General features: G+C 49.4%; 3 protein-coding genes and 1 long non-coding RNA gene across 9 annotated transcripts in view; 1 reads left to right on the top strand and 3 right to left on the bottom strand.

Moving 5' to 3' along the window:
- LOC147240108 (uncharacterized) overlaps positions 1–547 on the bottom strand; it is a 15,998-nt gene extending 15,451 nt beyond the window's left edge. The window contains exons 1-2 of the long non-coding RNA XR_015111578.1: positions 177–547; positions 15–104 (exon numbers count right to left, since the gene is read on the bottom strand). This is a non-coding gene — a long non-coding RNA (uncharacterized LOC147240108). The remainder of the gene's footprint in view (positions 1–14; positions 105–176) is intronic.
- Positions 1–7,108, top strand: part of tbx21 (T-box transcription factor 21) — a 14,838-nt gene extending 7,730 nt beyond the window's left edge. Inside the window, exons 2-6 of the mRNA XM_086195790.1 lie at positions 1,612–1,766; positions 2,302–2,423; positions 3,193–3,351; positions 4,535–4,596; positions 4,737–7,108. Coding sequence (XP_086051916.1) covers positions 1,612–1,766; positions 2,302–2,423; positions 3,193–3,351; positions 4,535–4,596; positions 4,737–5,523 — 1,285 coding nt within the window. The 3' untranslated portion in view covers positions 5,524–7,108. The remainder of the gene's footprint in view (positions 1–1,611; positions 1,767–2,301; positions 2,424–3,192; positions 3,352–4,534; positions 4,597–4,736) is intronic.
- Positions 7,109–9,782: 2,674 nt separating this feature from the next.
- Positions 9,783–22,407, bottom strand: osbpl7 (oxysterol binding protein-like 7). 6 transcript variants are annotated; one of them, XM_086196434.1, is made up of 22 exons: positions 22,269–22,400; positions 19,524–19,730; positions 18,952–19,095; positions 18,815–18,868; positions 18,620–18,733; positions 18,412–18,540; positions 18,201–18,324; positions 17,070–17,188; positions 16,865–16,954; positions 16,741–16,764; positions 15,701–15,851; positions 15,268–15,537; positions 14,618–14,764; positions 13,954–14,090; positions 12,539–12,676; positions 12,399–12,462; positions 12,216–12,294; positions 11,484–11,628; positions 11,256–11,406; positions 10,686–10,812; positions 10,492–10,614; positions 9,784–10,380 (listed from the first exon to the last, which is right to left on the bottom strand). In XM_086196434.1, exons 2-22 carry the CDS (start codon positions 19,653–19,655, stop codon positions 10,272–10,274), a joined length of 2,571 nt encoding a protein of 856 aa, XP_086052560.1. In that variant the 5' UTR covers positions 19,656–19,730; positions 22,269–22,400; the 3' UTR covers positions 9,784–10,271. The 6 variants fall into 6 exon arrangements, with proteins under 6 accessions (XP_086052557.1, XP_086052558.1, XP_086052559.1 ...); XM_086196431.1 differs by lacking the exon at positions 19,524–19,730 and having other exon boundaries at positions 9,783–10,380; positions 16,856–16,954; positions 22,269–22,405; XM_086196435.1 differs by lacking the exon at positions 16,741–16,764.
- A 1,152-nt stretch (positions 22,408–23,559) lies between these two features.
- On the bottom strand, positions 23,560–26,632 carry mrpl10 (mitochondrial ribosomal protein L10). Its single transcript, XM_086196438.1, has 5 exons — positions 26,524–26,632; positions 26,117–26,286; positions 25,631–25,795; positions 25,241–25,385; positions 23,560–24,630 (listed from the first exon to the last, which is right to left on the bottom strand). Exons 1-5 carry the CDS (start codon positions 26,561–26,563, stop codon positions 24,392–24,394), a joined length of 759 nt encoding a protein of 252 aa, XP_086052564.1. The 5' UTR covers positions 26,564–26,632; the 3' UTR covers positions 23,560–24,391.
- Positions 26,633–26,728: the final 96 nt, after the last annotated feature.

Here is a 26,728-nt window from a genome sequence, read left to right as displayed (position 1 = left end):
TGTCCACGTTCTACCTTTCTGTGGCTCCTCTTCCTTGCGTGGTGGCAGCGGCGGCGGCGCCCAGGGACGCGCTGACCTCCTGGTCACCTCGTCTCACTGACTGTCTACGATCATACGCCAGCAATCAGCTGCAGCTTCAGAGACATCTTTTATTAACCGCAGCATTAAAAATTCACCTGATGTCAGCCGCTCCCTCCACCTCGTGTCCATTATCCTCCTCCTGATTCCCGGTGACGTGAAGGCGACTCGTGTAGTCACGAAAGGAATCACCTCCTCGCTGTCAGCCGTCACTGCCGCCTCACAGGAGTTTTCAGTTAGTCTGTGAGGACGATACAAAAAACTACAAACCTGTTTTAAACGAGGTGAAGTGGAAAGAGGCGTGGCCTACAGATGACCTGGATTAAAGAGTGGGTCCAGAGGACGTTCCTGGCAAACAGTCGTCAGACCCCGGCGAAGACAACCAGACGCAGTTCAGATTGTTTCTGGCATTGATGATGGTGTCTTTAGGGAATCGGTGGGGGTGCGGTACCAGGTTCCCCTCCTGTTGGTCACCGTCTCCGTCGTTTGTGGACTCTTCATGAAATCACATGATTGTTTGGGGGAGAAACTTGTCGTGTTTTATCAAGAGGATTCAACGTTTCCTCTTTAACGCTGTTTGTCAACACAGCTCACCTCCGGTTTATGAGTGGCAGGAAACAGTTGTTCTTATTGTGGTGCGCCACGGCGCTCTGAAGGTCTCCGAGGTGCCGGCGCACTCCCTGTCAGCTCTCATGAAGTCCACCTGAAAGAAAAGCGGCTCGTTGTCAGACCCCCTCTTCACCTGATGAACAGCAACGTGCCAAAAGATCAAAACCACCAGATGTTCCCAGTGGATCTTTGTGCCAAATCTGAAGGAAGTCCCTCCACTTCTCTGTGTGCTAAATCCCAGCATGTTGAAAGACCTGGAAGTGCGGACGGACAACCAGAAAACATAGAGGGTCAAGTTCTTACATCACCAGGTACCGACCAGCTTCAAGTGATAAAACAACAACCTGTCAATCCATCTTTTACTTGTCAGCTGAGATACATGAGCGAGCTGGCACAACCGTATACATCAGTGTGGCATCCCTTTTTTTTCCGTTACCGTGGTTACGAGCCCACTGGCTCAGCCGTGTCCACTTTGAGAGGGATGTGTGCCGGCTCCAGTTGATGATCCAGGTGATTTCCAGATCGCCCGCTCGCCTCATTCGAATTAAGAACTATTATTTGCCACCTTTCTATCCTGGTTTACCTGGAAATTCTGAACAATAAGAGATGAAACAAACTTGAAGCGTTGAAGTACTGAGATGTTGCTGGGCGCCAGGACGCCAACGTTTAACGTGAGGATCTGTGATGGATCCATGTTATTAGATCCGTGTCAGACGATCCCAGCTGATGCTGGACAAGTGGGTCCACGGTGGACAGGTGTCAATCAATCACAGGAACCACTGAGGAGCATCGAGACAGGGAAGCTGGAGAGATCCAGACTAGGCCCGGTTGTGGGTTCAAATCCGGTTTCTTTGCGGTCCCAAAATATGTAAATAAATTGTACACAGCTTAAAAAAAGGAATCATTGTTGTTGTTGTCATGCAGGAGGATGTTCCCCTTCCTGAGCTTCAACATCAGCGTTCTGGATCCTTCAGCCCACTACAACGTCTATGTGGACGTGGTTCTGGCTGACCAGCACCACTGGAGGTACCAGGGCGGCAAGTGGGTCCAGTGCGGCAAGGCAGAGGGCAACATGCCAGGTAGGTGTCAGACACGCGGAGCCTGAGAGTCTCTGCTCGCGTCTACAAACGCTCTCGAGGCCGGTTCACGCCTCAAAAACAAGATGTTCAGGGTGAGGAGAGCAGCTCCCAGGTGGCGTCACACCTGCAGAAGGTCAGAGTCGTAAAGTCACAGCGACGATGCCGTTTCCTGCAGCAGGAGAGAAAGAGTCGGAGTTGACCGCCTTCGCAGCAGGAAATTACAAGTTCTCAACCGTTTAGGGTGACGTAGTGGAATGTGGAGCTTCCCGGCGTCTGACTGATGTCGAGCTAAATCGAGCGAATTCGATGAACTTCTGTGACGGAACCTCACCTGTCCGTGCTGCTGTTGTCAAGGGAACGTCAGGGATACACAGTCAGGGAGTGAAGGCAGAGGAGTTCTTTAGCTCTGTGGAGTGGTAGTCTGCCCGTGTGTGTGTGTGTGTGTGTGTGTGTGTGTGTGTGTGTGTGTGTGTGCGCGCGCGCGTGTGGAGTCGTGATCACAGGTGTAGCTCATGTTCTTCCCTCACGTCTGTAGGAAACAGGATGTACATGCACCCCGACTCTCCCAACACCGGCGCCCACTGGATGAGACAAGAAGTGTCGTTCAGCAAACTCAAGCTCACCAACAACAAAGGAAGCGCCAACAATGTGGCGCAGGTACCGGCCGCCATCTTCCTTCTTCTTTCATTTCCTGTCATGGACTCAAAGGTTCTAGAACATTCACACCCTCCCACAGGCCTCTTCTTCTTATCAATCAGTTGAAACCGATACTTGCTGACTGCTTCGGCTGCTCCGAGCTGCCCCTCACAAACTTTCCTCCAGTTTGCCCTCCAAGCTCCAGGAAACTCTCCTCCTCTCTGTCAGCGTGATGACGCAAACTTTCAGGACGGTTTCCCCGTGACAGCGATAGGCAGCCACCAAATATCAGTGATAGAAAATCTGCTGTCAGCATTTCAGTGACTTGTTTATTGCGTGTGTTTCATGACGCGCTTGTCGAGTTCTGTTCAGCTGAGACTACAAAGACGCCATCAGGCTTCTGATTGTTGCACTGAGGTCACGACGTGTCGTCGACGTTCGGTCCTGCAACAGAACCTGAAATCCCGCCCAAGTTTGATCACTTAGACGGATTCTGAATCGGAATTTTTACTTCCGTCCAGTTATGATTGAAGATCCAAACAGAATCTCAGCGCTAGACAAAGAGAAGCAGGACACCAGACTCTCAGTTTTGACTTCATCTTTTCATCTTCATGACTTCTGTTGCATCATCATTCATTTTTTTATCTGACAACGTTTCCTGTGTCATCTCATAGCCAGGATTTACCACAGGAACATTTTCACCATCAGGACGGTGGGGTCATCCCGTCCTGGTTGATGTGTCCTGACGTGTCTTCCTTGCTCGCCACTGATGTCTTCTTCTTGTGAGCAGATGATCGTGCTGCAGTCGCTTCACAAGTACCAACCTCGTCTCCACATCGTGGAGGTGAAGGAGGACGGCTCCGAGGACCCCTTCCACTCGTCCAAAGCTCAGACCTTCGTCTTCCCAGAAACTCAGTTCATCGCCGTCACGGCCTATCAGAACGCAGATGTAAGTCACAACCGTCATGAGCTCACTGAAAACCCGGAAACATCGTTGCATTTTTATTAATTCTTCTTGGGTTGGTTTGTGTTTGTCTTGTTCTTCTAACAAACATTGATCTGCTCCAACTGGGTCACGACCTCTCAGCACCCCTGTGGTGATCAATGATTCATATCAGATGTTTTGTTTTATGCATGGGAGCATCAAAAATGCAGCTATGCTAAGTGTTAGCATAGCTGCTAGGCGTTGGCGGGGCTGGGCGACCAGCCCTGTCACCTCAGCTGACCTTCATCCTCGTGAGGACACAGAAGAACTCTCAGCTGTTCTGACACATTGTCGACCGGCCGCCGCCAGACTGGAGTCGGACGGGTTCCAGGTCTCTGGTTCTCAAGGAACCCGACCGGCTGGAGAGAGTCTAACCCTGCTGGTTCTTCAACGTCATCTGGTGTTTTAGGGTTAAAAATCTAAGGTGAAATATGAATCACGAAGAAGTTGTGGGCTCATATTTGTGGTTTCACCCAACAACTCTGACTCTCATCAGACGTTTTCCACTAATTGAGCTCAGAATTCCGACTTTTTCATTTTCTAATTATTGCTTTAATTTTCCACATTTAATCTCGCACTTCATTCTTTTGGAATTTCCCATTCAGGATTTTTAATATAATAATTTTGCCTCTGTTTCTCTGATGTTTATTCATGATAACTGCTGATGTTAGAATGGGTTAATTAGTTGTCTCCAAATCTTTCATATCAGACATTTGATTCTGAGGAAAAGGGACGAGTCAGCAATCTTGAATGGAAATGATCAAATTCTTACTTTTATCTTTTTGCAATTCCAGCTCAGAACTGCGACTCTCTCACAGTTCTGTTTTCAATCGAAAGACATTTTTGTTTCATCTCATGACTGTGAATTCGCCTCACAGTTTTGTGTTTCATTTTACGAGCCAACGATGACGTGGTGAATGTTCGTCTTCACAACCCTGCAGCGTGGATGTGTTCATGAGGCCTCCAGTGCCTGGAAATATCTGGATTTTGGGTTCAATGACCTTGAAAGAGCTGGAAAGCGCTTGAAGGTGAAACCATACTGACTTGGACAGACGCGGCGAGCATTGTCAGAGACGTCCATCTGTCCGCTCCCTCATTTGTCTTGGTGACGACTGAACTTTGGCCTCCTCTTCTTCTTCCTGCACAGATCACGCAGCTGAAAATAGACCACAACCCCTTCGCTAAAGGTTTCCGTGACAATTATGACACGTAAGTAATCGACCCAGAATTTCACCATGACGTTCCACCTGCTGCAGCAGGGACGCTGTGTGATAAATACTTTGAGGTTTGAACAGGAAATAACACTTTTTTCCCCTCTTCCTCTGTTCTCACCTCAACCCCCCACCCAGGTTGTATGCTCCCCCCGATTCAGACCGACTCACCCCCTCCCCCACAGAGAGCCAGCAGCTGCTGCCTGGCAGCTGCTACCCCCAGGGTTACCTGTCCGAGCCCTACATGAGCCCCCTGCCCCAGACTCGCTTCTACAGCCAGCAGCACAAGGACCCGTCGTCCAGCCCGGGGCCTCCCAGCCGCTGGTGCCTGCCGCCCCAGCAGGGCGTCGCCCCCAACCGGCTTGACTTTACTTCGTCCTATGAGGGCGACTTCTCCGGAAACAGGTTCTACAAGCACTTCCCCCTGCAGACCCCCACTCACCATGCACTCAGCTACTACCAAGACCATCCTTTTGCATCTACTACTGTAACCGGGGCGACCACGGCGGGCTGGAGCACCAGCCGGCCCACCCCTCAGTACCTCAGCCACCCCGGTAAACACGGCCCCAGTCTGAGCTGGTTTCGACCTCTGTCCTCCTCTCCTTCCTCCTCGATGTCACCCAGCAATCCCAGGCTGCACCCCCCCTCACTGATGGAGTCCCTGCAGCCACCGCCACCGCCACAGGACAACACCAAAGACCCCACAGGGGTGTTAGGGGAGGAGCACTGGCTGGAGCCGCCCTCTGTGAAATCAGCAGACTCTGCAGACTCAGGCCTGTTTGAGGGGGGCATGGGCGACAACAAGAAGAGGAGGGTGTCGCCTTACACATCCAGCACGGAGAACTCGCCGCCGCCACGCAGTGGCGAGGCATGTGAGAAGGACAGTAACAGCGATGCAGACTACTATGGCTATTACACTCAGTGAAGACCTCACACATCAGCAGCACACCTCCCGCATCAGTCAGGTGATGCTAACGGGATGGAGCAGCCTCCCCCCAAATACCAGAACCTCTAAGCCACACAGCGTGACGATCTATACCGTCGCCTGTCGATGATGATGATGATCGCAGACGAAGGTTTCAAGGTTACTGTCAAAGTCGGTGTTGAACAGGAGGCCGAGTGGATGTGACTGGTCAGCCGCACGCTGCCCTGCAGTCACATGAGCGCCGCAGACGTACAGACCTGTGACTTCAACATCTGGATATTCTGGAAAAAATAAGATGTGCATATCTGACAGACGCGGGGGGGGGGGTGTCTCCCTCCAGCATCACGCTCTGTCTTCATTCTTCTTTCTCACCTTTTCACACACCTTCTCTCTCGTCTCTCCAGATGATCCTGAAATAACTCCTCAATCTGGCGAATGCATTTATCACTTCTCCCTCTAGTGGCACCAAGTGAGCATTACAGGCTGAGGGTGCAGGGGGAGTGAAGTCATGCCGGGGTTAAAGGCTTAGCCGGCACACGTTCCCAGGTAATCTGTCTCAGCCCGGCGAGGACGACCTTTTCTGGGTGTGTTGATAATTGAATCAGCAGCAGAAATAGCAGCAGCTCCTGACGCCGCACACAAGCACACGCGTGACACTGCAGTGATTCCACAGGTTGAGCGCGTCAGTCACCTGGTCTGTCAGGGTTCACACACATTTGACCTGTCAAGTTCCAGGACTTTTCCACATCTGGGAGGGGAAATGTTACAACCAAACTCTCTGACACATGGGTTTACTGAATTTTGCTCAAACGAATGACAGGCTACATAGTTGTGACCTACAGAAGCGTTGACCACATCTTCTCTCATATTCAGGTGTTACTGAAACAAATTTACATGATTTTTCCAGAATTTTCGGGCTTTTCCCCTCCAACTAGTCAGGAATTTAACTTCTGTATTTAATCCTTTGATAAGTCAAAGCTCATAAATGAGGGAGGGAGGCTGGATGTGTACATTAGGATGGAAATAAGCTCTGCTGCTGGTCCCTCGTTTATAGAGTGACTCATCAAAGAGTTCTGGTGGCCAGTGAGAGCAGGAGGGGTAGAAGAAGAAAAAAGTCCAGCTGAAATGGAACAAAAAAAACAACTTTTTTTTTAACCCCTCTGGGGTTCCTCCACCAACAGGAAGTGGTCATTGATGCTTCCTCCAGCAACAGGAAGTGGTCGTCTCCTGGCTCCTCCCCCAGCAGCCAATAGGATCGCTCCATGTGATTGTGGTGATTGAACCAGTAAATCAGCTCTGGTGAACAAAAGTTGATGATCTTCCAGGTTCAGTTCATCAGGATCATCTTCACTAATGAACCCTCTGATGATGCTGGAAGCCTGGATGCTACGTTAGCAGTGCTAAGCTAACGGTAGCCTAGGAAGGAGCTACACCAGGGTCACTGGTGGATCTGATGTAGAACTGAACCTCCAACATCCACCAGTCTGGTGTTTACTGGTGGATCTGATGTAGAACTGAACCTCCAACATCCACCAGTCTGGTGTTTACTGGTGGATCTGATGTAGAACTGAACCTCCAACACCCACCAGTCTGGTGTTTACTGGTGGATCTGATGTAGAACTGAACCTCCACCATCCACCGGTCTGGTGTTTACTGGTGGATCTGACGTAGAACTGAACCTCCACCATCCACCGGTCTGGTGTTTACTGGTGGATCTGACGTAGAACTGAACCTCCACCATCCACCGGTCTGGTGTTTACTGGTGGATCTGATGTAGAACTGAACCTCCACCATCCACCGGTCTGGTGTTTACTGGTGGATCTGATGTAGAACTGAACCTCCACCATCCACCAGTCTGGTGTTTACTGGTGGATCTGATGTAGAACTGAACCTCCACCCTCCACCAGTCTGGTGTTTACTGGTGGATCTGATGTAGAACTGAACCTCCAACATCCACCAGTCTGGTGTTTACTGGTGGATCTGATGTAGAACTGAACCTCCAACACCCACCAGTCTGGTGTTTACTGGTGGATCTGATGTAGAACTGAACCTCCACCATCCACCGGTCTGGTGTTTACTGGTGGATCTGACGTAGAACTGAACCTCCACCATCCACCGGTCTGGTGTTTACTGGTGGATCTGACGTAGAACTGAACCTCCACCATCCACCGGTCTGGTGTTTACTGGTGGATCTGATGTAGAACTGAACCTCCACCATCCACCGGTCTGGTGTTTACTGGTGGATCTGATGTAGAACTGAACCTCCACCATCCACCGGTCTGGTGTTTACTGGTGGATCTGATGTAGAACTGAACCTGCTGGTATCTCCAGCTGCTGGGAACCACAGACCTGCTCTCAGGTCCCTGACCTGGAGGGAACCAGATTGTCTACAATAACTGATTCACAGGTTTCACGTCTGGTTCCTGATGATCACATCAGGTCCTTCATCTCTTCCTGCACGTCTGCAGGTTGGTTCCCAGCTGCAGACGTGCAGCAGCACGCGTGTGAAAAGTGGGTCATTGTGAATGGCAACGTGCAGCTGTAGGTAAAGAGCTGTCACCCTCAGACAAAGGTGAACAGGAAGCACCGAGTGACCAGACAGACAGTGAATTTCCTCCTCAGTCTCAGGGTCTTTCATGAGGCGAGGCTGGTTGACAGGAGGCCGCCCCCCAGCCCGCTGACAGAGATGAGGAGTGAGGCTGCAGTCGGCGCTCATCAGAGGCGAACCCCTCCGTCCTCAGCAGGTGCGCTGATGGAGCCGACACCCCTGCTGCTGACGGACGGCGTCAGAGGATGAAATGATTTCTAGTCTGAATCAACCTGCTGTGGTGACGTCGCCCAGTAACAGAGAAATAACAGCCATGGTAACAGCCGTGGTCCCCAGGGACCGACCGGAGGACGGAGACGCTTCTGGCCCCCGAAACCGAGAGCAAAACAGAACTTAGTTGAGAATTTCTGAAAGCTAATCGATGAACAACAGCCTGTCCTTGCAGCAGCCATTTTGAGAGGAAGTTGCAGGGTGAACGGATGCAAGTCATCACCGTAATTAAAGAGAACAAGTTTTAGATTCAGAAGCCATCAGAACTCAGGCTCCTGTCGTGAGAAACGACTGAAGGTGAAAAGAAGTGGGAGACGGAATTTCTGCAGACGGTTTCCATAGCAACCATAACTGGCATGAAAGCCAGAAAAGCCTTTCATTTTCCAACTGAATCCCTCTAGTGAATTTACAGTAATAATAATAATAATAATAATAATAGTCGTCATCTCATTGATAGTCAGATTAATAGAAATTTGTTTTTGATCCACATTGGGAAATCCTTTTTTCTTAAATTAAAAAAATAAACCATGAAATAATTCACTTCTGCAACTATCGTTTCTACATCTGGAAATATTTCAAAAATTAATAGAAATACATTTAAGATTTTCTGAATTTTTTGTCTCATTTCATAAAAGTGACATTTTCAACATTTCATGCGTTCTTCGCTGGGCAGAGACACATTTCTGGGAAACCTGAGAACCAACAATCCAGCTCCTGCAGCAGGGAACCATTGTGAGGTGTGTGTGTGTGTGTGTGTGTGTGTGTGTATATGTGTGTGTGTGTGTGTGTGTGTGGGGGGGGGTAACCTCGGTGACCTGATTTGCCTTATAAAGATTTTACAGTGACTCGTGTTGCTCCTTTATGAGCTCAGCAGATTTTATAACCAACAGCTGTACAGACTCGGACTGACAATCAGACCTGACGACGACGACGACGACGACGACGACGATGATGCACATTAATGTAAAAAACTTTTCTTCTTTTTCATCTCTTTAAAATAAAAGTCTTAATATAGATGTTGATGTGGGGAGGCGCGAGCTGTCAGACAGTCACGTCCCAAACATTGAAAATCACGTGATTAACGGTGTCGTCTGAAGCTGAGGGGACTGACGGTCCCATCATGTTGCTCCACAATGTTCTTTTAGTTTCAATATTTGCTGTCGATCGATCAGAGGTGATTGATTATGGATTTGGATCAGAGGGTCAGCAACAGACAACTCACGTCAAGTGCAATTAACGGTTAGTTTAGCGTGAACGGCCTTGTTTATTTCATGGCTCTTGAAACTCTCACGTCAACCAAACAGGAAAACGCCTGCTCACGCCTCAGGAACGCCCCCTGCTGGAGACCCCAGCGGTTACAGCTCCAGCCCCGCTGCTGACCTGAGAACGACCGTCCACGCTGCAATAATCCTCCTCTGACTGAAGGTTGCATGAACACAAGAGCAGATTTTTGAAGGGAAAACTGTTATTTATTAAAAGTGGCATAAATAAGTCTTGTACTTTTGTTTTTTATTCATGAAATTAAAGCTTCATCATGATGAATCCACTAGAGTCCTTCGGCTTCTTCATCCTGTGCAAACTTCCTGCTGACGCAGCAGTGGAAGAGACCCCAGCTCATTTTATGTTCCATTAACACGCAGGCATCGGCTCGAGAGGATTTAACTCACTAACTTCGAACGTTTCTACCACGATGCCACCAGAAGTCATTTCCTCTCTTTCATGATCACGCCAGGCTGTTCAGCTCTTAAATATGTTGATTATAGATGTCCTAAAAACCACAGACACACTTTAGAAAATGTTACTTGATGCCGATCAGGTGCTGCTGGTTCCGTGAGCCAGTCACGGGCCGCCAGGTCGCGCAACGAACCGGCATGTCTCCGCTCTGAGCAGAACGCTTCATACGTGCCGTCCCACCTTCAGTGCCGTCCCCTCACCACAGAGTGACGTTCTGAGTATTCGCGAAACCTGGATCCTGTCGGAGCTTCCAGTACGTCCCGTTTGTCAACCAGACGTCACGGCCACAAGAATCTTTGGATTTCCTGCAGAGCAAGAAGAGGAGGAGGAGGAGGAGGAGGAGGAGCGTGAGTTCTAACAGGATGTTAGATGATGATGATGATGATCTCATCAACAGAGACTAAAGAGTAACGTACTTGAAGAACCGTGGAACGTGGTCTTCACCTCTCTTCGCAAGCTCCTTCCTCCGCTCCCTCTGCAGTTCCTCGATCTCATCTTTCTTCAAGTCAGTTTCCTCCACCCGTCCTTCCTCCAGCATTCTAGACAAGGCAAGTAGGAGGTTAGAGCTCCCCTCCCTCTGGTGGTGGTTCGGCGAGAGCCAACAGCTCACCTCTGGTCCGGACGCAGCCGGGTGTCTGTGGGGGGCAGCTGGGGTCTCAGGTCTGGAGTGAGCTCATTCAGTTCCATGGCAAAGGTGGAGAAGCCGTAGTAGAGCAGGTGATCCTTCGGCTGGGGATCTGTGTGTGTGTGTGTGTGTGTGTGGGGGGGGGGGGGGGGTCAACAAAGGGGACGCTTGACACTCAGAAGAAGCTCGGACAACAGGAGCAGTTAGAGCTGTCCCCCTTCCAGGTGGATCATTCAGAATCTCAGCGGCCCAACAACTAAACAATCACTGTGGTGTTTTTACCGCAGCGCGTTTGTGTCACGTGACGAGGTTTTAGAGGAAGCATGGAATTCACCGCCTTGTTTGACCCCTCATAACTCGAAGAAGATGAATTTATATGTATAGATACACACACACACACACTCACAACATATAACATCCTCACTGTGTTCCACTTCCTTTGCCGTGTGGCTCCACATTTACGTGTTGTATTTGTACCTGTTGTGTAACGTTTCAGGGATCAATAAAGTTGTTCTGCGTGTCAAGACATCCCTACTAGAAGCATCCAGCACTCACTTGGCTTCCAGACACATTTGGGCGTCGGCAACGTGTCACAGAAGATGCCTTCGTGCCACAGTCCTCCAAACCGGTGGATGACGCTGCCGCTCTGGTCCAGGACCGTACCTTGAACCTCGTTCTTGTTGGTGTCCGAGCCCCAATAACGAGACTGCAAAACAAAACCCCATCACACCTCTGAGACGACAGGTCACATGACAGCAGACAGGCGTGGTGAAGGTCGCTGACCTTGACGAAGGTGATCTTGCAGGTGCAGACGTTGCTCTTCAGGTTGCGGATGGTGACCTCTCCGTAGTGCTCCAGGTATCGCTGCTGACTCAGCACGTTGTGGATGCAGGTGACCACCTTGTTCCACTCGTAGTGATCTCCTGACCTGGACACAACCCAACACGCCCGCTCACGTCTCCTTTCCTTCACATCAGCAGCACATCAGGAGATTTTGTCATGTTGATTGGAAGCACGAGTCATGTGAAGATGATCTTCGTATCGCTGCAACCACATTTTGGGAGTATAAATGCTGACATTTTAAAGAAAGTGACGAACTGATGATGAAATAACCACACTGATAAGGCGGATCTATGGTGCATTCGGCCTGCTGCATGAATGCTGACTCTTCTCTCTGAAATCTGAACGACGTTCCGGCTCCGAGACTCACTTTGTCCCTGCATCTCACTCATGTGCTGCTCGTTACATGACGGCGTCCATCTTAGATGAGCTACCAGACAAATGTGCTTGGCTCTGAAAGAACAGTACAACCACACTGGACATGTACAAATCTGAAAAATAAGAACACCTCATGGTCCTGCATCATCCCTGGAGCCGGACGGGAGGACAGAGACAAACAGAAAACGTCTGATGTCTCATCTCTAAAACCCATTGCTGAAGGAGGTCTCCTTCCTGGGCTCACCAGCAGAGACACCTGGGACACCGATCAAACGTGGAGATAAAGTTGCAGTTTACCGTGGAAGCGTTACGTTCACCATTCCTGTCGGCAGAATCTCCAGCGACTTCCCCCAGAACTTATTCTTCCATCGTTGGTCTATAATTAGAGATTCGAATGACAACATAGTGAAGTTTTAGTCATAGTGAACATTTAAAGGGGACATTGAGGGGAAGGAGACACCTGCATAAAGAGCGAGTCACCTTGCCAGAAGGAGAAGTTGTCTGAGTCTGCATGGCAGGCTGAGATGGGGGGGTGGTGACAGACCTGTGACAAGAACACTCATCACAACTGCACCTCCAGCTCCAACATGAGACCTCCAAGATTCTTGTCCCTGCCATACCTGTTCACTGATGAGCCGAAAGCCGCGGTCCTCTCGGATGCACTCATACGTCTCCCCAAGCACCGGGTTGAAGGGCTTGTAGTGGTTTCTGAAGGTTGCAGTGGAGTAACCGGAGATGGCAAAGGCAGCAATGTAAACCTGCAGGAGAGCCAATCCAACACTTTCACTCTTCCACAGCAAACGAGGACAATTTGCCTGAAAGTGCTCATCAGGTTTTTCACTACTGGTGACGAGTTTTTACACACGGAGTCATGTTTTTTAAGCAGGTGATGAACATCGAGAGCTGAGTGAGTCTTAAACCTACTCATCAGTTCTCCTAGTAGAACATCTGGTTCCTGGTCTCCAGGTCAGGGACCTGACATCAGGTGTGTGGTTCCCAGCAGCTGGAGATATCAGCAGGTACAGTTCTACATCAGACCCACCAGTAAACACCAGACTGGTGGATGGTGGAGGTTCAGTTCTACATCAGATCCACCAGTAAACACCAGACTGGTGGATGGAGGAGGTTCAGTTCTACATCAGACCCACCAGTAAACACCAGACTGGTGGATGGTGGAGGTTCAGTTCTACATCAGATCCACCAGTAAACACCAGACTGGTGGATGGAGGAGGTTCAGTTCTACATCAGACCCACCAGTAAACACCAGACTGGTGGATGGTGGAGGTTCAGTTCTACATCAGATCCACCAGTAAACACCAGACTAGTAGGTGTTGGAGGTTCAGGTCTACATCAGATCCACCAGTAAACACCAGACTGGTGGATGGTGGAGGTTCAGTTCTACATCAGATCCACCAGTAAACACCAGACTGGTGGATGGTGGAGGTTCAGTTCTACATCAGATCCACCAGTAAACACCAGACTAGTAGGTGTTGGAGGTTCAGGTCTACATCAAATCCACCAGTAAACACCAGACTAGTAGGTGTTGGAGGTTCAGGTCTACATCAGATCCACCAGTAAACACCAGACTAGTAGGTGTTGGAGGTTCAGGTCTACATCAGATCTACCAGTGGGTGGGTGTTGGAGTCTTGGAGAGTCTTAAAAAAAAGAAGCCTGAAGCTTAGAGGTGGTGACCTTGAAGTCACGTGACTGTGGCGTTGTTCCTTCATAGGCAAACGTTAGCTTAGCTGTCAAACTGGAAACTTGGACTTTAAATCAGAGATTAAAGAGTCCAACACTCGGTCCCCCATGCTGATGAGCATCGAATCACTCGTGAACTGAATGTCCCTGGAGTCAACCTGCTACCGTGGGTTTCTCCTGAAAACCTTACAGTTTAATAGCAACAAGAACCACAATAATCCAGTCAGTGACATCATCTCCATCTGGAGGTGTCCAGTGTTTCCATGGTTGCGTGTAGCAGCCGACTGGTGGGTGTGGTGTCCTGTGTGTGACTGCTGTGTTTGTGTGGGGGTCTCACCATCCTCTGGTAGGGGTCCTGGGTGTGGTTGGCTGTGTCCAGCAGCTCGCTGTACTCCAGCTCCTCACACAGCCTCTGCAGCAGGTTGACGGGCTCGTTGAGAGCAGCGGGCATGGACACTCGAGCCAAGTCTTTACCTGCCGGGGATCGGCAATGTCACAACATTAAGGTGGGACTGGAAAATGAATCTCATGTCATTAGAACGTTTGTACACCAACAATGTTTGGTACGGACTGGTTGAGTCGACCACAGCAGGTGGGAAAGGTGGTAAGAACCAGGCTCAGTCCAATTTAGTGCTGTTGGAAACGTTGAATTCAAAATCTACCAACACGTGAGTGGCACTAACCAACCAAGACCATCAGCTGGTCTGCTGACCGCTAATAAACCAAAGAGAAAACACGGATGAGGGTGAGAACGGTGCGTGTTTATCGTGTTGAGAGTGAAAATACAGGAGGAAGCTCTAGTTCGTTTATGTTCCTTTGTTCAGAAGAGGATCAGATGTCTGCTGAGCAGCCCCTGTCACGTGTGAGGAGACGACAAAAGGACACAAGTGTGTCTTGCAAAGTTCTTTAGTGTGGAGGCAAATATGTGAGGGGGGGAAACAGCTTGACACATTTTTGGGTCTCTGTCAATATCGAGCCAAACAAAAGGTCGAGGTCCATACCAATGTTGTTGTAGAGGATGGCCATGAGGCCCACGTGGCTGTTGTCTGGACAGGAAGCTGGCAGCGTGGTTCGGCACCCGGTGCTCTTGACAACAACGCTGGTGGGAGTCCTGGAGATGCTAGCGCGGTACTTCCGCGTGGCTAACGCTAAAGTGAGTGAAAGAGGATACAAAGATCATAATTACACAATGAGGACTTGTTTCATTCAGGACTTACTTGTGGCACCATGTTCTTTTATTTAGGTTCACTGAACAGAAGAACTGGTTTATGAACCAGACCAATGTTTGGAATGGTTAACTTGGTTAAGTTGTATGGTTGTACAAAGCCCCGGTCTGAGGAACTACCTTTGTTTCAACCACAGAAACCAGGTTCTGGGGACATTATTTTACCCCCCCAAAAGGGAGTAGTAGATGTCGAACTTTCTGCTTCGCCGCTGAATGTTTCTGGTTGGTTTTGTCCTCACAACGATTGATTTCACCTGCCGTGTTTGACTTTTAGTAGTAACTAAACCACAGATATAAGATGGAGCAGAGTAACAGGAAAGCCCGACTAGCTGGTTATGTTGAAGATGCAATCAAACAAAATTGGCCCGCAGAACCTTTTAAGACTAGGAACTCTGCTGGGAGAGTGACGGATCCTGATGTACCCACCGTGTCCCTCCTCCGGCTCTGAGTTGGTGGTGCTTCCGTCACTTAGTCCCGATTCGTCAGACACCTCAGAGGAACTACCCCAGAGGATGTCATCGCTGGCGTCGAAATACTCCGCAGCTGAATCTGCCACTGAAGGAGGCCCGTGAGATGAACGTCTCACTGCTTCAGTCACTGGGTTCGACTGGTGGACGTTGTTGGCGTCCCAGACCTCCTGCAGCTTCTGCCTCTCCTGGGACAGAGTCTCATGGACCGACTTCAGAGAGGCAAGCACTGAAGGGGATGAAAGTAACAGCAACTGCATTTTCATTTCATTTGCCTTTGACTGAAGATGGATGGGTTTAAAAATCTCTCAGGTTGTGGATGTAGCTCATCCTCCATCCTCCTTTAAGTACGACCTTGTTGTACATCGACATGAATCAGCTGTTGGTCTGACCTCGTAGCGACATGGCGCAGATGTCCTGCTGGATCTTCTTCCCTTCGGGGGAGGTGGTGATGGGAGGGGACAGCTGGGAGTAGACGTAGTCAGGGATGGAGGGGACCGATGCCCCGAGGTGAGAGGAGCTGCTCAGGTGGCTGGAGGACAGCTGGGAGGGAACGACAAGAGGGGAAGACCGTGAGGTCCCGATTGATTCTGACAGTGTTCCTCAATAAACTAAAATGAACAACAAACAATTAGCATTGCTTTCTTCTAAGAGGGAGGATGGACAGAGGACAAGACATCTTCACTTGTGTCTGGCAGCTGCTGGTGAGGCTGGAGGTCCTGGCCATTGTCAACCATGATGACATTCATGGAGCTAAAGTTGTAACTGGCATTGGAGGAGGACGCTCTTCCTAAAGGATCCAGGAAAAGGTTCCCAGAGGTCAAGGAATACGAGGGGTCTACCTCTTCCGAGGGAGCTCATGGAGGAGGAACTGCACACTGAGTTATCGTCCTGATCCTGAGAGGAGTCAAGCTCAAAGAAACTCCTGAGGGTGATAACAGGTAGACGACTCAGAGTTCCTACAGTTCCAGGGAGGAGGATGGAGGCTGGAGGAGGACCCGCTTCCCTGGTAGATCCAAAGCAAAGATCCAGACAGGACGAGGTGGAAGAGCCATCTTGCTCATACACAAGAACTTTACGAGCTGTCGTACAGTGACTAGCTGGCACTAATCTGGTTTCTACAGGTTGAGAACCACTGATTGATCATCTAAATGAAATGCTAATATGCTAACTATAATCCTGGTTACGCTCTAATGGCATTCACGTCATTGCTAGGTTCTGTGGGAAACATGCAGGACTGTCAGTGCATCAGCGTCTCCATTTTATCATCAATAGAACAGTAACTAATCATGAGAACCCCTCTTCAATGCAACCACAACACAAACTCATAATATCCTTAAAAGAGAAACCTTTCGTTGTCCTTCACTCAGTGTGTGAATGAAAACATGGATTTGATTCTAGTGGTCTCATCATCTGACCGTTGGCGACTCACCGATTTCTTAATCCCACGAATAGGCTTTGGATCAGAAAAAGGCCCCATTAAGTTACAAAACCAGAAATGGAATCAATTGAAGATTCCAGTCAAGAAGACGGAAGTGATTACAGACCATTCTTACCATTCCCAGGGCTTCTACTCTGGACAGCGTTCGCGAGTGACCCCACATCCTCGCTGGTTTATGCTTCTTTGGCTTCTCGAGGGAAAGATTCTGCATGAAAATAGAACAGAACGTCCCCAGAAATCATTTAGATTTAGAAACAATCTCAAAATATCGCCTACACCGGTAAATTACGCCCATGTGATGGACCTGAAGGGAAGCCCACCTGTATGCTGATGATGCGCTGCAGTTCCCCGTTAGTGAAAGCCTGGCCGGCCTCCAGGACCTGCAGCCGCTGGATTAATCGGTTTAGCTCAGAAAGATCCAGATGGCAGCGGTTCAGCTCTGCAAGGAACGTGAGGGAGAGTTTTTACATCAGGCTTACTTGGTTCTATGTTTGGATCCTCAGTGGAGAGCCACCAACATTCAACACGACACTGATCTGTGCAGCAGGAGAAAGACAAGCCTTCCAAATACTGACATCAAAGGTAGAAAACAAACTTTATATCATTAGAAATTAAACCCAAAAAATAATAATAAATGCAGCCTTGACAACAGAAATATTCCAATTGGTTGTAAAACTTGTGAGATTAAAGTCACATGAAATTTAAAAATATTAGAAGAACTTGTAATGGGAGAAAAGTTTGAATTATGAAATTGGCCATATGAGATAAATCTGCCAAATTATGTGATTCAAGAGTCACAACTATGAGGTAAAGAGCTGATATGACACGAGAGAAAAGGACCAACTATAAGAGAGAATCAGAACCAAAACTGTTGGACTGCTGTGCTCCACTTCACAGTCAAGATAAATGAGGAGGAAGTAAAATAAGATCAATAGAAATGAAACACAATCTCAACAAACGTAACACAAACAAAACGATAAAGGAAAAGATAGAAAATGAAGACGAGAAGGAGGTGTCTTTGTACATCTTTACATGTTTACACTCGTGAATAGGATATTTTATATGAAATGGTCAAAATCATAGGATGATAAAGTCTTCCAGAGATTAAAAGTTCCTAATGATGATCATTTCCAGCTCAGTAAAAGTAGATTAGCATCATCTGACATGGCGCCGTTTGGCGTGAACACAAATACATCATTTTATTATTAAATGAACTTACGCTCACTGGTGCGGGTGACTGGGACGCCATGTAATTTTGTCTGTTTTCCTTGGTCATGTAGCAAGTTTTATGTAGCTAATATAGCTAGCTCAAAGGGCTAGCAAACTGTCAGAAATCTGCTGAAACATGACCTCCTGACCTTTATGTTTACTTATTTTGGGTGATGAGAAGGTTGCTGTTGTCATTTGTTTTGTGGCGGTAGAAATGATGTTTGGTGTTTGCAGGGCGTTACCTTGAGCGCAGGTGTCTGCACCGTGGCTTTGCTGCAGCCAAGCAGACACCTTACTGTTAGCGGCGGTGTTAGCGGAAGGAGGCACCTGACATGCTACAGCTGACTCCACCACACCTGCAGAGCTCTGGCACCACAGAGGAAGAAGAGGCAGTTGAAGGCTCGTTTGGCTCAGTCAACAATGTCGGTTTCAATGCGGCTATTCAATAATCACCAGATCTCCATTTTTCTGAGCTCCTCCAGACGCAGCGGCGCCAGGGACCCGTGCCGCCTCGTTCTTCTTGTACAAGCGGTGGGCTTGTAGCTTGGTTACCCAAATGTAGAAGAGCTCATGGTTCTTCGCCTTTAACAAGACCAGAAAAAAACATCTGAAACCTTTACCTTTTTAACATGGAAGTACAGTTTATGTGCATCAAGTTTACCTTCACGTGGTAGAGGATGTCCCCGGCGTCCAGGTCAATCCGGTTAGACTTCTTGTTAATGGACATGACAGCGCGGCTAACATCCAGGGAGCCCAGAACTCTTCCCCTGGACACCTTCAGAGAAGCAGGACATGCTCAGGCATGTCCACATTTCATATTTCCAAAATCACACTAGAATATTTCACATTTACTTACATCCTGCTGATTTTTGCAGTATCGTAAGATTCCTCCTTCCAGGATAAAGTAGCGCTAAACATGGTGAAACATTGTGTGTTAGTCGCATCCACAGAAACATCTCAGCATGCAGAACTACTCTGGGATGGATCCCTCACCTTGTGCCAACCCTTCAGAGGCCACTTCCTCCTCTTGAGGAGATGTCCCTCACAGATCCCTGGGGGGGCCATGTCCGGAGGACCGTCCCCGCCTGGATAGAGCTCGACCTGAAGATCCTCCACCACCTCCCAGTCCTTGATGATCTATGATATAACACACATAACGTCACAGAATATTAGCATAATGATCAAAAAGCTGCTGGGTTCCAAACCACCCAACATCAGGATCAAGAACGCTGAGAGGACAGTGCCAGCAGGGAGGAGGAAGAGGAGGAGGAAGAGGAGGAGGAAGAGGAGGAGAGGACGGTTCTACTGTGGTGACAAATAATCAATCAACATTGTCTTCAGTCAGGCGTGCGCTGGTTTAGCGTAGCATCACTGATCAGGACATTGATGGGATCATTTACTGTTATGACGCTGTTCTAAACGTTTTGGCCTCCTACGTTTATAACCAGTCGTCTAACTGGGAGATAGGATGGTGGCGGCTGGTTCTAGAAGTGATCCAGTAACTTCTTTGCAAGGCTGACAACAGAATATGTGAACTGTCCTGGCTCAGCCGGATAAGAACTCGCCTGTCTGGAGTGGCGAGACGACAGAGTGCTGCTGCTGCGAGAGTGCGATGGCTTGTTCCACGTAGGCGATGTCTTCTCCAGGCCGCTCGCCAGTGACTGACTGCGATTGAGCGAGCAACCGTATGAATCCATTTTAGGATGCAGACCTCAGACTCCCATCCCTGTTGTGATTGGCTGAGAGATCCGCTGTAATCTGCCACAAACCTCCTGAAATGACACGATGAGGAACTTAGTGAGAGAACTAATAAGCTGCAGAACGTTTATCTGTCTGGCAGCGCCATCATCAGCCGGGATGTTGTGCCCAAGCAGGCACGTGACATCTGGTTTCAGTAAAAACTGCCTAAAGGGATGTGTGATGACATCAGAATGCGGTGACATCGTGAGAGTGATGATGGATCAGATAGATTATAAATGAGGTCCAGAAAAAGAAGTGGTGGTGACACATTCACACACAAATGGAAAACATTGAGCCATCGAGGCAAATCCAGGCGAAGCTCTTCCACAGACGCCATCGGAGACAGAGTCTGAGGCCCCGGTGAGTGGGCGGGCCCCTGCTGTAGTTAAACATGAACAGGCCTAAGTCAGCAAACCATCCCAAAGTTGGATGCTCAGCATGGCAGCCATTCCTGCCCTCCTTCTCAGATTCCCTCCAGGTTTGTAACAGAACAACAACGGGATCCCACAGGGTTTTTCCAGCCATCTTATTTGTCCTCTCCGAGGTTCCCTATAATACAGGGCAAGTTTTTACCAGAATGTTTTCAACGGTTCTTTCTAAAGTGCTCAAGTTCACAAAAAGAAACAACCTCACCTAATCTGGTCACGTCAGAGCAGCAGAACCTCCTGGAACAGAACCAGTAAACGACCTCTCACCATCCCGCGCGCCAGCAGCTGAGCCGTTGGTACGGCGCGTTCAAAGTCACAGTTAGTGACACTGTTGTTACACCTGATCGGATAAACTTTGACCCCTTAAACAGCAACAAACATCCCAAATTACTTAATGGTAGTTGACTAATCCATCCAACAGAAGGTATAGCGTAGGACCTGCACGTGCTGCTGTAGCCGCCACCGTGTGACGCCACGGCCGAGAGGCGAGCAGAGGATTACCAGCCGCTCCTTAATTGGTTTTTCAAGGGATTTTTTTAGCCACTTGTCACTTGGATGTGAAGCGACTGAAGACGAGAACGCTGACACAAGAGAACGTCTCCATCTTGACAGACGGAGCCCAACTGGGGGAAACATAAAAGGCCCAACTCAACAGCGATGCTGCCGGTTGAGGAACTAAAGAGTTCAAGGCTAAAAACCACGACCATAAAACCGTCAACTACTTGGTGTGATCGTGCGAAGCAGCAGTCCCACTACTCCTAAGTTTTCAGAATCCTGGTTGACTTATGAAGAATGCAGCTTTCAGCTCATGTTGGTGTGGTTGACCTGACGGGATCACAAGTTCAAACTGAGCGAGTTGGCACCCAGGGTCAGCTGGGCGGAGGTGGGAGCTCCAGGCCGAGGCCATCAGAGCTCGGGATGCTGGAACCTTTCCCTCCCTCCTGCTGTGGAAATCAGTTTATTCTCTTTGATTGGGTTAATTGACACTTTTCTGTCTGCCAGCAGGGTTGTGCAAAAATATTTGAAGTCATTTTTCTAGGGTGTTGGTGGGGGGATCCTGGCCAGGTACCTGTGAGCCGCCCCTCACCTGCAGCCCTGCTGGGACCACTTTCACCTGCTGAGTCATCCAGGTGAGATGTGGATGCAGCAACTTTTGTATCGCGTTTGTGCAAATGATTGGAGAAGGAATCAAAGCTTCAATCACAAAAATTAGGACGATTTGAAAGCCAAGGACAGATTGGAATCAGCGCTGAATCCCTGTCAGAGCTCTGGTCACTGGTTAACCAGCAGCTGTTACCAAACAAGAACCATAATAGCTGGTTACCAGCCGGTCAGCTCTCCAAACAAGAACCATAATACTATCAGGACTACCATCATTACTGGTTTGGTTCCAGCGTCTTTCCTCTGCAAGGCAGTCATGGAACTTTGCTGCACAGGAATGAAGGGCAAAGGTCGCTGCGTCATCAGGCTACCGCGGAGGTCTGGAACCTCTTTTGATTGATTTTGAAACGCAAGAAGTTCGCATCAGACGAATCTGGAGACCTGAACTTGAGGCGCGGAAGTTACGTAAGCCGGCAGAGGAACCGCGCACAGGTGGGAAGAGGATGAAGAGATTTGCAGCTTTAGCCGGTAAAAGCACGGTCGGTTCTCCAGCTCTGATCCGGTCAACGACGCGCGGCTCTGGCGTGGTTTCTGTCAGATCAAAGCGTTGCAGAAGGCACGAGAGAAAGAGAACATAGCGACCCGGATGAAGTGGTAGAACTACATGAGCATCGTTTGTCTCGATGTTGGCCAACGGCACAAGTCACCCAGGGCGAATGTGGCTGGGGCCCCGGTGGCCCCTGGCAGGTGCCAGAGGACGCAGCGCGGGCTATGACGCACGGATGAACCAAAGCTCCGTCTACCGGAGCGCTCGTGCTGGTCGGAGCTCCAGCTCGTGAGTAGGAAAGAGTCTGGTCAGCGCGGGCCGGTCGTCGCCCGGTGCCCCGGGAGCTGGTGAACCGTCTCAAGCCACCGGGAGGTCACCCACCCGGGGGGCAGGTGCGTCCCGCACAGCAGCGTCAATACACGGAATCCCGACAAGCAGATTCCCTCACAGACCACCCCCCCCCCCCCCATTCAGCTCCAGTCAGGACGTCTCACCTGGAATTCTCCTCCGGCTCTCATGACGCGTTCAGGAACCTCACAGACCACCGATCCCATCGAGACCCGCTCGGACTCACGGGAGATCCTCAGACCGTGACTCTCGTGGCCGGTGTCCTCCGGTAGAGCTGCGCGCCGCCGGCGGTGCGCGCCGCCGTTCATCCTGGGCATTATCCGCATTAGCTGGAATTACTGGAGTCCAGGAGGGACGGATAGGAGGACACATGGAGCCGGCCTCCTATCACCGGACACTCCCACGACCGGGAGGGCGACACCTGCGGCTTCAAGCCAAATAACCTGTGGGAACGAGTTACGTCCCTGCTAAGAACACCTGGACTAAGGGAACAGGTTCTATGGGATGGTTCGTTTCCCCTCCAGGACTCATGTTCCGTTCTTCCTTCTTGATGTGAGACAGAAGTGAACCACGATGGCGGCAGCCTCGGACCGGGAGAGTACAGAGAACTACAGTAGTTAGACAGAACTACCATGTTTACTTAGTAACAACTAGTAAAACACTTATTAGCCTACTGATGACGTGATTGACAGGGTGAGTCACGAGCGCCACAGTAACGTCTGTCCCAGGCTGTCATAGGCGAAGTGACCCAGATTAACACACTGTAATCTGCAGATTAACCGTCAGGATCTGTGACCACTTGAGTTTAGTTTGGCCAGAGGGGTTTCATCATGCTGCCAACCTCACCAGTCTCTCTCCCTCTCTCTCTCCCTCTCTCTCTCACACACACACACACACACTGTTCAAAGGGCTTATTTTGTCCATCAGTGGTGCAAGAACTTCTCATTTTGGGTCAAAGACAAACACGTGCACCAACCGCGGGTGGACAGTCGCGGCTCTCCTGCTTGGACGTTCTGGCAGCCTGCAGCTCTCAACTGCTACTTGAGACGCACCCACAGATTATAAACCTGAAGGAGACGACCACTCAACTCCAGCTTCTCCACAGATATCAGACATTTGCAATCGATGCCCTTTCCGCTCCTCCGGGGGTTCCGTGTCAGCTCATTCCACTCAACCCTCTGGCTGCCCCGCAGGCAGGCAGCGCCGTGTGGTTCTCCGTTGGAGCCTCTGTTCCAGCCCTCACACCTCCACTCAACCTGAGACTATCAGGAATGTGGAATCACTTAAAAAGAGAAATGAAAAGATGAAAACTAGGCGACATTTTTGGGACTTTGAGACCTCACATTTAATTTGAAGACTATTTGAAGCCTAAGATTCATTTGAGGCTTTTCTTTGTACACAGTAGGAACATTCCTTCATAATTTATGGGTCTGAGACTCAGATATGACAGCATTTATTTATGACAATAACCTCAAAGAAAGGAAGTGCTCAGGTGACACTGATGGTTCAGTCCGTCCACGAATCCCACGAGAGGCCGAGGTCCCTTCACTCATTCACACGCCGCCTCATCCGTTCACTCAGACTTAAGGGATCTTTTGAAAAGTCCCGAACAAATGGCGTTTCACTTCCACTTTACACCTCACGAGGCGACAGTGAGTGCAAAGGTGCCACCACGGTGCTCACAGAAGCTGGAGTTATGCTCATGAATCCCTCTGAGTCGCAGCTGCGTGACGCCGCTCTATGAAGGAAGCTCCTTCTGGCTGCCAGTGACGGTCTTGATCCGGTGAGTCGTGCAACATAAATTGAGAGGAGAGTTTCACTGCCACTTCATGCTAAGGAAGTTAGCATGAATTTGTTGAACACAACAACCGTGTAACTGTGGCAAAGCGATCTTCTGCTCTGCTTCAATCTAAGAGTAAAAAATCAGCAGCTGCTGTCCGACGCTCTTCATCCAGCGGTGGCGTGGAAATGTGCGGTTGGTATCAGTTGTGACAGACCAGGATGATGTCATTCTCTCAGGGACCAGGGCGCTGTTGGATCATAAGCTCATGCTAAACAAGTTCGTGCCCCCATTTTCTACAATAACAATGAAGACCACAGCACTGGGGTTGGATGCTGCCCCCTGGTGGTCTAGAGTAAAACATGATGTTCAAGGATTGAAAGAAGCAGCTTTCTCTGAGCACAAAAGGGAAAACTTGAGTGGGAACTTCCTGTCAGCATCCGCCGCCACATTCCCACCTCACTCAAGTCCTCCCTTGTCACTATGGAACTATGTGGCCTCTTCTGATTTAGGGGCGTCCTCCGTGCCGCCATCTGGGCTTTGCTGTTTCATGTACTGCTGCAGCAGCATGGACAGGCGGGCCGGGTGGTGCTGCAGCATGGACGCCGTGCAGGAGCTCAGCAGCGTCAGTCCGCTGACCAACTGGCCCCGGGCGACCGCCATATCCGGCAGTTTGGAGTAGCCAACTAACCCAGGAACACTCAGCAGGGTGTGGTCTATGCAGGCTCCTGTAGAGGGAGGGGCAACGCAGATGTCAATCAGCCTCCATTTCAGAGTTGTGTTTCACCTTCTGCTTGTCATGAATTCATTGTAGTTTTACATTTGGTCTCCTGGTGTCTCCAGTCTGCTGATCTGACTTCATGAAGGAAAGCCTGTTACATCTGCAGCCATTTCTCCCTGTTTCATCACATTCCTGCTGTTCTGACACATTTAATAAATGTTTCTCTGCAGAAACATGAAAGAAGGTCTGTAGTTTATCAAATAACTGTTGAGCCGTTGTCCCACCAACAGTCAGATTGGAAATGGTCACCGTTAGCGTACAAGGGCTGGGAGATAAAAGCAAACAACTACAAAACGTTTTAGAAAGAGTTGAGCAACCCAGAGATTTACTGTGAAGGAACGCAGTTCTCAGTTCTTGACACCGTATTTTGAAGAAAATTCCACATTTTCAAGGATTCATCGGAAGCCTGAATGTCCCTGGAGGGAACGACGGCGGCCCGGGCAGATCTAGGCTTGGATTTATCTCTCTGTTCAGGAAGGGTCATACTGAGCATGTGCAAACATTCCAGATTAACATGTGTATTGTAAGCACGGACACATGGATGCCAGTCAACCTACCGAGGAGCGTCATCTGGGGGGCCGCGAACAGGGCCTTCAGCAGCTCATTCACCTTCGGCTCTTTACTGACAAAGAGCACCGTCGGGCCGCTGAAGAGAGGAGCCATGTTGCAGTAAACGCTCTCGTTCAGAAACAACCGCATCACCTGCGAATGAGCGCGACAGACAATTAGATTCCCTCCCAAGACCAATGAAATCATGGAAAATAAACCAACGTGCTGAACTCTTCTTCTGCTGGTTCTTTTATTCATCGGCAGGTGACCTGATGAATTGAAAATGGATGCTGACAGCAGAAGGCAAAAGTCTGCCAGGGGCCGTGAACGACTGGATCAGAAAAACAAAAAAGGTATGATCGGGTTCAAACGAAAATCAATATATTCATTAATTTTACCTGATTGGGGAAGAACTTGACGGAGATCTCGTTTTTCGTGAGTCTTTGCCTGAGAAGCAACATCTCTTCATGTCTGATGGAGTTGTTCTGAGCCACCGCCACCATCTTATTCTCCTGGAACAGCGCCGTCAGGTCCCGCTTCATCAACCTGACCAATCCGCTTTCCTGACACAAGGCAGAAAAGAACTGGACTTCACAAAAGTGCTGAAAGGCACCATCACTCTTTGAAAGCAACCAGTTAGTTGAAGTGTAAATTGACTGGCATGACTGCACATAGGGGACAACTGGAGTGAGTGTATTCATGGTTTAAGTCTCTGCATGTGGTTTCAATGTGTCGTCCTACTATGCATGGATGAATGCTGTTCTACTTCTACTCCTGAGTACTTTACGACTGAGCCCACTCCTGACGTGCCCACGCTTCACGTTGCAAACATCCGGTTGCTGAGTGACTTCTGAGACCAGCAGGACGTGAGAGACGCTTGTTACCTCCCAGGTGGCCTTGAGGGGCACTGGGTAGGCGCCTGGAGGGACCCCCCGCGGCGGGGGGATGTACTCGGTCACCGCCATGAGCTTCTTTTTCAAGATGTGCATCGGTCTCCGGTGGCGGGTCACGGCCTTGGAACCGTGCCGGACACTCTGAGCCAGTGGGAGCCATCCTGAAAGACAAGACACCAGTTCTCACACCAGCTAATAATGTTAGCCAGCTAATAGCGTTAGCTCCTCCAGCTCAGCTCTGCTAGCATCGGAAGCGTTCAGTCTGCTAGATCAGCGCTTTAAAGGAAGCTAAGCTTACGTTGCTAGCACGAACACAAACACGCTACCAGGTGATACGCTGCTGCCAAACTGTGACTAGCAAACTTAAAACTGAACTGGAACAAAGAGCTCAACATTACCTTGTTTGGGCAGCGCTTTTCCACACAAGGTCGCCGCCATATTTGACAGGAAGCTTTAATCCGGACGTGACGTAGTATTGAATGCAGCATTCCGAGCCGTGCCGGTAAAGACAAAAATTAAAAGGCATTACGATGAGAAATCCTTTCAAGTAGCTACTTCCAGTCTGTTTGGCTATTTTAATTCTCTTAACAGGTGATTATTAAG

The sequence above is a fragment of the Aulostomus chinensis genome, chromosome 23 (assembly GCF_037954235.1).
Source record: "Aulostomus chinensis isolate RoL2024-O1b breed Wild chromosome 23, RoL_Achi_v1.0, whole genome shotgun sequence".
Classification (NCBI taxonomy): domain Eukaryota; kingdom Metazoa; phylum Chordata; class Actinopteri; order Syngnathiformes; family Aulostomidae; genus Aulostomus; species Aulostomus chinensis.
Note: the sequence above shows the minus strand (reverse complement) of the source record. Positions and strands in the feature narration are given on the sequence as shown.

Excerpts from the sequence above, each read along its gene's own strand:
- osbpl7 (XM_086196434.1), bottom strand. The coding sequence starts at position 19,655 with ATGGATTCATACGGTTGCTCGCTCAATCGCAGTCAGTCACTGGCGAGC. Across the intron at positions 18,734-18,814 it reads ACTGCAAAAATCAGCAGGAT|GTGTCCAGGGGAAGAGTTCT; the intron begins GTAAGTAAATGT and ends GCTTCTCTGAAG. Across the intron at positions 10,813-11,255 it reads CAAATGTGTCTGGAAGCCAA|ATCCCCAGCCGAAGGATCAC; the intron begins GTGAGTGCTGGA and ends ACACACACACAG.
- mrpl10 (XM_086196438.1), bottom strand. The coding sequence starts at position 26,563 with ATGGCGGCGACCTTGTGTGGAAAAGCGCTGCCCAAACAAG. Across the intron at positions 25,796-26,116 it reads CCCTCAAGGCCACCTGGGAG|GAAAGCGGATTGGTCAGGTT; the intron begins GTAACAAGCGTC and ends GCCTTGTGTCAG. Across the intron at positions 24,631-25,240 it reads CCCCCAGATGACGCTCCTCG|GAGCCTGCATAGACCACACC; the intron begins GTAGGTTGACTG and ends CTCCCTCTACAG.